The following is a 12,797-nucleotide window of genomic DNA, read 5'->3' as shown; positions in this document are numbered from 1 at the left end:
AAACGGTCTAGCCAACCTTCTGTACTTGGAAACACCTTTTCCACTTGAGTTCTAGTCTTTTGTAGCCTTTAGAATAGGGGTTTCCTAAATCTAGAGAACTAAGAAGAACTAAGGTTAGAAGGGCTTTACTTAGAAGATGCTGGAAAACATCCAAGCAGCGGATAAGTAGGCAGCCTGAGTGATGAGGTTGTGTTGCGTAGCGCAGGGGAGACCCCACTCAAAGAAACCTCCTCTCACAAGGTTGTTCTGGCACAGAATTCAGATTCCTGTTATTCAAATAATTCTGAGGATAAATTAGTATATCATATTCTTTACAAAGAGGCATGTGGCCTTCGACATGTTTTGACCAAGGAAGAGGAGGAGAGAAAGAAGAGCTCATGGGGCTGAGTTCCTGAGGTAAGAGGGACTCAGTGGATGAGGAACACAGCTGGGTAGTGAAAGATTCTTTCCCTTATTTATTTATTTATTTATTTATTTATTTATTTATTTATTTATTTATTTTAGTTCTGATTAGGGTCTGTCCTGCCGGTTAATGAGAACCCTGGGAGAAGCAGAAAGTACCTGTCCTTCCTGAGACAGAATAAGTAAGGGTTCCTTACGTGCCCAAGTGTAGCCTTTTGAGAGCCTTAGCCTAAGGCATTTTCCAGATAACTCCCTGCCTAGAAGGGAGTTTCCACCCTCCTGTCATCCCAGCCATGTCCTTTCACTACTGTCACAAACTCACAATGTGCCACTCAGTGGTACATGTGTTTATAGATATTATGTAAGGAAATTCTGCTTTCTTTCCTCAGCAAATAACAATGCTCAGAAAGCACTTACCCCTATTCCTGATGCCATATGATTTGTACATTTTATTTGTATTTTCAAAAATTAGAAAAAAAATTTTCTAGTATTCTCTCCTACCCAAGATAATTCTATTTTATGAATCCAGAGAATATTATGAACCTTCATGTAAGACATTTTTACATAAATGTCTGTGGAGTTACTGTATCATTGAGACTGAAAGGGAGAGTTTGCTTCTTATATTTGAAAAGATAATTGAGATCTGTTCACATTAAGCTGAAGATAACCTTGGAAAGATTTCACTCTCATTCAGCAAAAGATAGGTTCCCAATACCATTGGAAACATTAAATGTTGATAGCTTAAGGGCTCCACTAACCAGGGCACAATCAACCAGCTCCCTGGGTATAATAATGGGTCAGAGACCTACAGGATGTAGTGCTAAAATGAATAATTTCTGAACATCTATGGCTAGTGCTCCAAGTTGTAATTAGAGATGGTCCAATGAATCTAGACAATCTAGATACATGGCCTTAGGAAACCATTATTCAAGGCACAAGATGGAGTTCTAATGAAAATCCTCTGTTTATTACATACTTATTATCTTCATAGCCAAGACTCTTAAACCTATCACCCATAGGTTGAATGTACAAAACATTTGAATGTAGTCATTTCTATTAGAGAACACTCATTTGTAAGCAGAGCTGACAATAATTAGTATTATTTCAGAGAACTTCAGAATCTTTTATAAATGCTGTTAAGTCAAAGGCAAGATTAAACAACATTTCAAAATGTCTTTTTCATTTACTTTGGTAATTTTTAAACTCAAGCTCAGATATAGGACTGGGTATTGCATAGAAAACAGAATACTGTCAGAGCAATCCATAAATAAAGACTCCAGGATATATCCTGATTTGTCTTATAAGATATTAAGCAAATTTATCCAAAATCTCTTACCTTCACACATACAAATAAAGGTACAAGTTATCTCCACACCGCTTTCCTTTATATATAAAAAAAAATCCAGAAATAATTTCAAACCAAGGTGAAGCACCTTTGTTTCTCATTAATTCTCACTGATTAATAGGTTCACTTAATAATCTTAAGGCAAATATGTCGGGAATGGAAGCATTTCAACACTCCAAGAAGATAGATCTGAACTATTTGTAGACCTACCAAGGATGCATTTCAACTCAGATAAGATCAGAAGAGTACACATTCCTACTGAAAAGTTTTCACAGAGTGAACAAAGGAGAATACCCCAGGATAGAACTGATTTCACAAGTATTCCCCAACTATGAACCAAGGCACATTGTTTTCTAACTCAAACCATGACATTCAAATTATTTAGCATAGCTCTTGTTTTAAATTTTATGCATGTTTTTCTGATATATGCTAATTATTAATTCTGTAAATAATTAGAAAAGTCAATAGATAGGAGGAAGGGAAAGTTATTCTTCCACAGTGGAACATATTACCAGAATCATAACATACATAAAAGGGCCAGAAGAAAAGAAAAGAAAAAAAACAAAAAACAAAAACAACAGAAGATCTATACACAATATAGGACTCTAAAATAAGAAGCAAATATTACCTCTGATCCTGACACAAATAGGGATGATAAGGGGAGAGGGGAGAGGCCAGGTTACTCCTCAGTTTATTTCAATCCCAAACACAGACTCAGGGGATGAATCCACAAGGCCTAGGATGAGCTATTCAGGGGGCTGCCAAACAGTCATATACATCTGATACAAAATCATTATTATACGAGCAACTTTAACAACCTAGATGCCTCCAATATACTTTTCCACGGAAAAATACTGCAGAGACAGTTAAGGTGTATGTTATAATCACGTACATAATATCATTTTGTCCATAAGACACATACAAATAAATTACTTCATAGAGTTATACTGAATGAGCCTTTTACCTTGTTTTTCAATAGAATGCACTAAATAACTTTTAAAATTAATCTTTAAATTAAAAATGATTTTAACAGCATTTTATGCAGTATTTCAAAAAAATTTTTTTAGGAAACCTGCAAAAATAGAAATAAAATTCTGGGATTCTTAAGCAAGATAGTTAGAGAAAGAATTAAAGAAAATAAAGAAAAAAAACAGGTATTCTGGAAGATTATTTAACTCTATAAAAATGGGTGATATACTTTTATGACCAGGCATGTCCATGATCATCTTATTGTTATTCTCAGGTGTGCTGTATTTCACAGATGTACTTACATGTTTGGTTATGTGTACTTAATGGAAAACTGAGCAGTTTGGGGATTTTCTTGTTGGTAGCTTCACAAGAACATAATTAAACAAATAAAAATATCATTATCAAGTAGATTTTTTAAGAATACCTTGTTCAAAATGTCACTTGTAAAGGTGGTAAATAATTCATAAGAGAGGAGACTACTAGAAATCATGGCAACAAATATGCATTCAGCCCATTTTCTATTTCTTTTTTAAAAGGAACTTTCTTCACTCAAAAATTGGAAAGTGTAAGAGAACTTGTATTTGTGTCTATCAACAAGCCTAACCATAGAAGCCTAGTCAAGCCAATGTCAACAAAGCCAGTCCCTTCAAAGGACAAAGGTATCTGATGAAGTAAAACCTGTAAAACCAACCGCTCTCCCTAACGATATACTGCCCTCTGAGACTTGTTTTCTACCTTAAAAAAAAATGGTTATATTAATTACAAGGACACTTAACTGGTAAACCCCAGAGATGGTAAAATTTGATTACAAATTAAAATCCCACAGAGACAAAAATCGATATTCTTCCAATGCTAGGAAAAGTTTAACATGAAAATGCACTAGAAGTAGGTTGTACCATTTCTCCAGCATTACAGTGGGGCGTAAGCATAAGGCTTTCCCTACTCCACCAAATTGGCGTCTCTGTGTAGACTGAGTAGTTGAGCAAAACGGAGACAGCTGCTTCTTCAGAAACAACGATCCTCGCCTCTTTTCCCACCTTCAAAGCACACCTCGAAACTCAGCGGGGGTGCGCGTGCGCGCAAGCACATATACACACACACTTTGTAATCGACACCACTTACACGTCTGATTGCTACCATTTCAGAAGCTGTTGGCACTTACCTTGCAAAGCTGTGTTAGGTAAATTTGCTTCATTCTCTCCCATTTTATTATTTCTTTTTAAAGGGGGCCAAGCAGTTTCAGTTGTGTCAGTTACCCTGTAAGCTTTGTGACCTTCTGACTTTCTCCTGTAGTAATGTAACAGTATACTACCTGCTTTCTTCTGTGAATAATTACCATTCTGCTTCCTGAGTTACCTGGGCTTGCAGGACCTGTTTTACTGTGAAGTGAGATCACATCCTTTGATCGAATGGACTGCTATTAGTGTGCACTTCACAAAATGTGGCTTTGTTTCAATTTTGATGTTAACTTTTAATTCCCAACTTTCACTTTAGTCCAGAAACGTTTCTACACTCCCCCCCCCAAATAGTGTTCAACACACCATGGCACAGAGCCAGAGTTTTGTTTGTTTGTTACTGTTCCTAATCTGCTTCTCTTATAAAAATAAAATAAAATTTAAAGTGACGTTTGCAGTGTCCATTAAAAAAAAATACAGGGAAATAAGTGACAGCATGGGAATCGGTTTTGTGCAGTGGTAGAAAGACAGGCTTTGGAGTAGCTCTAGTACTAGTCGTGTAACTATGAACGAGGAATATAACTTCTTTGAGACTCAGTTTCCTCAACTGTATATTGGGGAAAAATGTAAAATATCAATTTCAGAAGATTATTATAAAGATTCAAAGCAATAATGTATGACTGTGCTAAACACTGTGAATAATAAACACAACAAGCAACATTCTTCCTCCTCTCTCCTCCCCTTCTCTTCTTTCTTTTCCTCCTACACCCTCTTCCTTCTCTCCTTACTCCCTCCTCTTGCTCCTCTCCTTCTGAGGGGTGGAAAGAATGTGGAACCAGAGCACTAATGTCACTATATTCTGACATCAGCTGTTACTTATTAACTGAGAGACCTTAAAGAAATGATTTTATCCAACCTTAGAGTGCCTCAAGGTCCTCACTGGTTAAAGAAGGATACTGATATTTACATTGCTTTTTAAATAGAAACATAGTGATATTAAGTTAAACTGTTCTGCCTCAAACAACAACAACAAAAATTCCTAGCAAAGATGAGCAACACTTAGAAATTTATCTTTATTCATTTACAAGAGAGGAAGTAGATGACAAAAATAAGTCAATTTATTTAAGCTCTCCCATAAGACATTTGAATAAAAAATAATCTCTACTTCCTTCCTCTAGAATTCCTTAACTTTTAGTTTTGGTCACACTAGTTAAAAAAAAAAATCTGAGGTTCAAACATCTCTTAATTTAATAGTTCTTTAATTTTTAATTTAAAAGTAACCTATACACCATGTTTGCTAGATTATTAATGAAAAAATTATTATATAAGTTATGTAAACAAAAGAAATGTCAAACAAATAGAATAGTTATTTTCAAAGTATCAGAATAAAAACAAACATCACACACACAAATCCTTATCACAGTTAATTTACAGTTCTTTCTTTCATTAACATCTCTAGGTCTCAGTTTCTTCATCTGTAAACTGAGCTGACAATTTATTAATTAAGGTCCATTTTATCTTCAAAATGTCATAAACCTCTGATTTAAAATCCAGGTTATGGTTTGTTCTGGATTAAAGCAGTCTTTGCCTAGCACAATTGCATAATGTAATATATATAGCAAGCTCGTACTTTACCGAAAGTAAACTGAAATTGAATGTTTGCCAATAAAACACTATAATCATCATATTCTGACTTCCCCATAAAAAGGAGAAACACACATACCAATTCTCACTCGTTATGACAAGCTTGGAAATGCATTTACCTACTTGCCCCAGGCACCTAAAATTAGTCAATAACAGGTATGAATCACCGATTATCTACCAGCTGAATTATGGCATGTGGGAAGTTATTACGAAAGTAGAATAGAGAAGTCCTATTTTTGAGCAGAGGTAAAACATAAACAGAAACCTCCAAAGTTTTTGTAGCTTCACAGAAAGTAACATAAATATACATACTGAAACAGTTTCAATACTAATAAAGGGCCCTGAACACACACTTTCTCGCTCTCGCTCTCACTGTCGCTCCCGATCTCGCTCTCGATCTCACTCTCGATCTCTTGCTCTCGATCTCTTGCTCTCCCTCTCTCCTGGGCCATGGCTCCCTGGAAAACTTCTGCCTTCATTATGTCCCCTTTGCCTGACTACTTCACATGCAGGAATTCTTCAATCCAATCTTGGTTGAAGTCTCTTCTATGAGCTTCCAGAGGTCCCTTAACAACTCAGAACTTTTCATTCAGCCACGGCTCTTATCACCTTGTATTATATGTACAGCTTAATTATTTCTGTCCTTAAAAAGCGTATGTCAGAGAGCCTTTTTGTGTCCATCACTACATCCCTAGCACCTTAGCACAGTTTCAACCACATACTATGCCTTCAACAAATATTGTAAAGATGAATAAATTACCATCATCAAAAACGGTGAATTAAAGGATCTCAAAGAAAAGAACATTGCTTAGCAAGAATATGATGGAAGATATTCGAGGAGGGAAAAATGACAAATTAAATTTCAAAAATGAAAAGAGATGGGAGGGGGAAGTAGGTAAGTTTATCTGCAAGAGCAAATAACTAGGGACTTCCCTGGTGGCCTAGTGGTTAAGAATCCACCAGCCAGTGCAGGGTATGCGGGTTAGAGCCCTGGTCCGGGAAGATCCCACATGCTGCGGAGCAACTAAGCCAGTGCACCACAACTACTGAGCCTGCGCTCTAGAGCTGGCAAGCCACAACTACTGAGCTCCTGCATGCCACAACTACTGAAGCCCATGTGCCTAGAGCCCATGCTCCACAACAAAAACAAGCCACCGCTGAGGAGCCTGTGTACTGCAAGGAAGAGCAGCCCCCTCTCGCCGCAACTAGAGAAAGCCCGCGTGCAGCAACGAAGACCCAACGCAGCCAAACATAAATAAATAAATAAATAAATGTAGAAATAAATAATAATACTTTTTTAAAAAACAGCAAATAACTAAGAGCTAGAAGGATAAAAGATGAGGACACTCATGAGAATTTCCAAAAAGAAAAAAAAATCAAAGTTAAAAGAAGTAAATGAAAGAGAAAAAAAAAATGTATGCATTAGTTTAACACACACACACACACAGGCACCAAAAACAAAAGGCATGAGTGGCCTTAGGCAGAATAGCTTCACTGAATGGTGAAAAAGAAATTCATATAATTATTAAGAAAAAAATTCAAAATCTTTGAAAGAACACCTCTAAGAGTGAACGTGTCCTTTATACGCATTCTGAGACTTTGCTATAAAAACTACTGTGCACATTTTTTAAACAACTTAGGTGACATAATAAAAAACAAGACTTCCAGCCACATCACCTATTTGTATTACCAACATTGTATTTCTAAAGCACTCCAAGGAGAGAGTGGGCAAAAGAGAGTGTTATAAATGCTATCCTTTATCACTCATTTTAAGGGTTCTACCTAGAACTACAAACAAGGAAGAAACCAATGTTACAGTTTAAATTTGTTGTGGGTAGTTAGTTATTGAAGTGATTATTTAGTTCTGATTTTCAAGGGAAGATATATGTGAAGATTTGAAAAAAATTATGAAGTAATTACTCAAAGTTATAAATGTTGGCATTGTACGCTATGGAACATGGGACACTAGGTATGTAAAATGTCACAATACATGCAATAATTACAGAAACATGGTACTCATTTTCACAGTAAAATGTATAACACAAGTAGAACAACAACTTGATCAAAAGCATAGATATCCATGGAGAGAAAAGGCTAGAGAGAAAAGGATTAGAACCTCGCAAAACTGCAATCCTGCAAACCATCATTGGAAGGAAATACCAGGCTCAGCAACCAGGATGGATCTTTGAGATTACAGTTCCAAGAATTAGGTAGATGTGCTTGCAGGGTATAAGAATATTTTGAGCTAAAAGCAATTGAGAATGAGCAGACTTAAGAAAAGCTCTTTACTTCCCCTTACTATCTAAAAACAGAGGATCCTAAATTTCTACAGGAAACTTTTGTTTGTAAAAGTGTCTCCCTACCAGGAAGAGAACTGCTCCTGGAGACAACTCTTACCACCTGAGAAACTCATTTGCATAAAATACAGCCCCTATTTATCACACATTGTTGGCTGGTTGCAGCCAAGAATTCCTAGGGTGATTCCCGCTCCTCATAGCTGCTAAATACTTTTGAGTCCTAGAAAAGAGAGAGCTAAGTAAGCTGGGGTAGGGTGGAGGGAAGAGCACATACTATACAAGAACAATGGGTAAAAAGAAAGATTTTCAGGCTTCCCTGGTGGCGCAGTGGTTGAGAGTCCGCCTGCCGGTGCAGGGGACACGGGTTCGTGCCCCGGTCTGGGAAGATCCCATATGCCGCGGAGTGGCTAGGCCCATGAGCCATGGCCGCTGAGCCTGTGCGTCCGGAGCCTGTGCTCTGCAATGGGAGAGGCCACAACAGTGAGAGGCCTGTGTACCACAAAAAAATTTAATAATAATAAAAATAAAAATAAAGATTTTCTCATGCTTGGGAGTGCTGGTCCAACACATTTTCCCTCCCTCTCTTCCGGATCTGGGTATTACCATCCACCCAGTTGCCCTGGACAGAACCTTAGGATTTATCCTTTCTTGTAACTTTCCCCATTCCCCAAATAGTCACTAAGTCTGATCAATGCCATTGAAATCCGCCTCCTTAACTTTCTATTTCCTGTAGGTGAGGCCATTATCATGTCTTGCCAAGACAGTAACTCCATAAAAATGAATTCTTCCTTTCCTCTAATCCATCCTTTCTATATCTGCCAGAGTGATTTTTCTAAAACATAGTCATGCTATTTCCATGTTCACAGCAGCCCAATCAATAATGTCACTCCTTTATCACCACAATTTTTCATCCTTCTGACTCCTAACCCTCCATTAACAGCCAGTTCATTTAACTCAGCCTTCTCTGACATCCCCAAGCACACTTGATACTGTAATTCTAAACAGTTGAATATGTAATATGCACATATTTACTTCCCTATACATGTGACTATAAAAGAAAAAGTTGGTCAAGAAAATTAAGGCTTACTCAGTGCTTTGTATTAGGATTGACTGGTGGGCAAAAGTATCCTTTAAATACTACTATAAATAAACATTTAATTCTCTATAATTTTATTTCATAAGATTGCATACAGAATCTTAAGAGAATTAATATTGATGGAGAACCAAGAAAGTAACTATTTCCTTCAGGAGTAAGAAGCATCCATTAACAAGGAAACAAGATAAGTTGTAATTAATAGCAAGGAGAGTATTGTCATTTTAATGATCTTTCCACTACAGTTTTATTAAACAAAGAAACCAAGGAACTATATAAATTTTATGCTAACACACATACGTACACACAACAGAGTTGCTTAACAGTTACTGATGGTTTGTAGGTTGCTTCACATAATTAAGACACTCATATAAAAAAAAAAAAAAAACAGACATGAATGTGCCAGGTGGAAAGTAAGGTAGGACTGATATTACAAATCATTCTAATTTACTGCTGGGAACAGCGCTATTTCAGATTGTGGAAGAGCTGTGTAACACAACATTAAATACAAGCTTGTAATCATAGTGTATTGATGCAATGATTTATGCACTTTTTATGAGGATCCCATGAAATCTTGGCTTTAAATGCCAGAGTTTTAAAATGATATACTCTTGTTAGCAATCTCAGCCTCATCCACGTGAGCCTACTTACAGTAAGAAGACTAGCTGTGATAGCTATCTAAGTACCATCTGAAAAAGAGAAAATAGTTTAAGAAAAGTTTAACTGGGGGCTTCCCTGGTGGTGCAGTGGTTGAGAGTCCACCTGCTGATGCAGGGGACACGGGTTCATGCCCCAGTCCGGGAAGATCCCACATGCCACGGAGCGGCTGGGCCCGTGAGCCATGGCCGCTGAGCCTGCGCGTCCGGAGCCTGTGCTCCGCAATGGGAGAGGCCACAGCAGTGAGAGGCCCACGTACCACAAAAAAAAAAAAAGAAAAGTTTAACTGTATATTTAATACTATTATCATGGAACTACAAAATGAAGGGTATACACACACATGCACACACACACACACACACTTGACTAATCTAATCTAATAATCAATTGTTCCACAAACTCTGGCAAAACTCCCTCAAGAGGAACCCAAGGAAGAGCATTAAAGCAAAGGAATATGCATGTTAACTGCCTGATATAGCATAGAATGGTGAACTTATCAATTTGAAAATTTTAGGGCATGTTAAAAATCTACAATAAAACTAGAAAAAAACATCTATAGCTAAAACCCCAGAACACTAAGGTTTAATAGAAACACCAAGGTGACAAAATGATTTACCTCTGTCATCTTTCAAAAATGCAGTGAAAATGCTTAAATGGTATCATTAGCTTGGAGATAATTTTATTTCCTCAAAACACCCTGAAATGACCAATCCTGAAAACAGAAGTTTCATCTCCATGACAAAGACTGATCTAAAACAGCTCTGATAATATGAAAAAGTAGAGCACATTCATGCTGAGAGGTAAAATAGCTTCCAGTCTTCAGCCTCTTCACTATAGCCTCAAAAAAAAAAAAAAAAAAAAAGACAGCAATTAATGCCAACTGTGCTACAGGAATTTGGCAAATACTTACTAAATGAAAAAAACATTTAGCAGCTGTTCAGGGGGTAACAGCTTCCTCTTCTAGGGTGAAACTGAGGTAAAAGTTCAGGTTTCTCAAGTCTTTACAAACATTCCACTCCTTTCACTTAATATCTTAAAATATCAATAATAGATGAACATGTCCAAAATAAACACAGTAACTATGACACTTATTAAAATTAACACTGTGTTATGGTTTCAATTCATGAAGTATCAACAAAAGTAGTAGTCAACAATAACAAATTAATTATGGGGAATCAAATAAAAATTAGTTTATCTCTTTTCTTTTTTCCTATTCTCTCCTTTCTTCTTTTTATTTATTTATTTATTTATTACTATTATTTTTTTAATAAAGTCAAGTGGCATACAAGCTTTCCTAGAAAAATGATTCCAGGAGAATTACTTTTGTTCAACATCATAATGGGCCACTACTTTCTACAGAGAATGTTTTCTTTCTGAAAGCTTCTCTTCTACTTTCCCGCTGACTACCTACCAGCTAGCATTGTTAGAGAAAAGGAGGAGATGAAGGATTAAAGTCTCTAACCTTCCCCCAGCAGCTAGTACTTAAAATAGACTCTCTCTAAAGTGAATGGCTGCTGTCTTTCCTATGGTGACCAGATTTACAAAATGAGAAAAAAAAAAAAAGAGAGAGAGAACAAATGAAGAGGGATAAACATAGATTCTCTAGACAGATTTTTTTTTCAGAATAATAGGCTGAATGGGAAGAAATCTATAAAAGAAAAAAAAGTCCCAGGATGACACTGGAAAATGTGGTATCTGATCACCTTGGGCAACGAGGGACTCACAAAATGTGAGCAATTTTAAGCATGAATAAACATAAACATAGAGATAGGCCCGCCATGGCTAAAGTTAGATTTAAATATTTATTTCATCATGACCCTCACACCTCTTCTAAAACCTTTAGTCTTCCTTTACCCTATCACTTAATTTTTATTTCCTTAGTATCTTTAAAAATATGCAGGGCAAATATGGCCTTGTCTTCCAACTCTCAAGGCACACATCTAGAGCATTTTTTAGTTGCTGTTTTTAGACCTGCCAGATTTATAAGCATTTAGTAAACACTTAATGATTGGTTAATTGAAAACATTACACAATTATATTTCATCTTTCTCCAAAAACTTTAAAACAGAATTAATAAAGAGCATAAGGGAGATGATTAATTCACAATGTTTCTAGTACTCCTGCTTCCCTCTGAAGAGGCCAGAACATGCCATTCCCAAATATGCCACTCTGGCATACTGATTGTTTTGAGCTGAAGGCAATCAGGTCTCTGCCTTCCCCCCTTTCTGTTTAAAAGCGGGACATAAGTGTCCATTTGTAACGGGGTATCCCTCTCCCTTGCCAGGAAGAGAACTACTCTGGAGACAGCTCTTAGCACCGGAGCAGACTCTTATCTGCATGATAAACCTGCTAAATAACCATTATTTTACAATACAATCCCTCCCCTCATCTTCCTATAACTTACCTCCCTCCCCCAGTTGTTTTAAATCCTTTCTCCTTTGCCTAGCCTAAGATGATATATGACTCAAATTCTGACTCCTAGAATCACATGCCTTTGCAAGCTCCCTGTACAAACGTGTGTACTTATGCATGTAATTATATTTTTCTCTCTTGTTATTTTGTCAGTTTAATTTGCAGGGCCCTCAGCCACTGAACCTAGGGGAGAAAAGAAAAAAAGTTTTCTCTTCCTCCCCTATACCTCTTTCATAAAGTGTCCTGTACATTACCAGATTTCCACTTTGAGAGAGCTATTAATTTCTTTAGTTTTCCTAAAACCTAAGAAACTCATTATTTACTTGAGATTGATGACACATCAAAACTTATAATATTTAAAATTTCACAATGTTTTGAAAAAATGAACTTGAGATTGAATTCCTCCTATTAGTAAGACAGGAGGGAAAGGCACAAACTTTAAAAGAATGACATAGCCATCGAGGATATGACATAAGCTGGTTAGAACCAATGAGTCCCAAGATGGCAGAAGATTCAAACTCCCAGTAGACCCTGAGCCTCATTATGAGCTCACTGTAACACATTAGCATATGCTAAGTGACATGCTCACAGGCACAATGACAGTTCTGAGGCTGACCATAAAAGGCCAAAAAGTGGGCTGTGGCCCAATTCCTGGAAATCCCCGCCCCTTCCCCAAAAAAGTTGGAATAATCCTCCTACTCATTAGTCTATGAAATTACCCAGCCCATAAAAACTAACCACCTCCACAGCACAGGGCCACTCTCACCTTCTGAGATGGACTGCATTCTGCCTATGGAATGTGT

The 12,797-nt window shown here is 36.9% G+C and overlaps 1 protein-coding gene across 8 annotated transcripts in view; it reads right to left on the bottom strand.

The window, feature by feature from the left end:
* The window catches only part of NAALADL2 (N-acetylated alpha-linked acidic dipeptidase like 2), a 1,532,395-nt gene that overhangs the window by 1,070,206 nt on the left and 449,392 nt on the right, over positions 1-12,797 (bottom strand). Inside the window, exon 1 of one of the 8 annotated variants that reach the window (XM_081235894.1) lies at positions 3,879-4,060. The exons of the other annotated variants lie outside the window; for them this stretch is intronic. Coding sequence (XP_081092020.1) covers positions 3,879-3,921 — 43 coding nt within the window. The 5' untranslated portion in view covers positions 3,922-4,060. Of the gene's footprint in view, positions 1-3,878; positions 4,061-12,797 lie in introns of those variants that run through there. 8 annotated transcript variants of the gene reach the window in all.

Source organism: Mesoplodon bidens (genome assembly GCF_964165515.1).
Source record: "Mesoplodon bidens genome assembly, chromosome: 5".
In the NCBI taxonomy this organism is placed as follows: Eukaryota; Metazoa; Chordata; class Mammalia; order Artiodactyla; family Ziphiidae; genus Mesoplodon; species Mesoplodon bidens.
The sequence above is the reverse complement of the archived record's forward strand: the minus strand, read 5'-3'. Positions and strand labels throughout refer to the sequence as shown.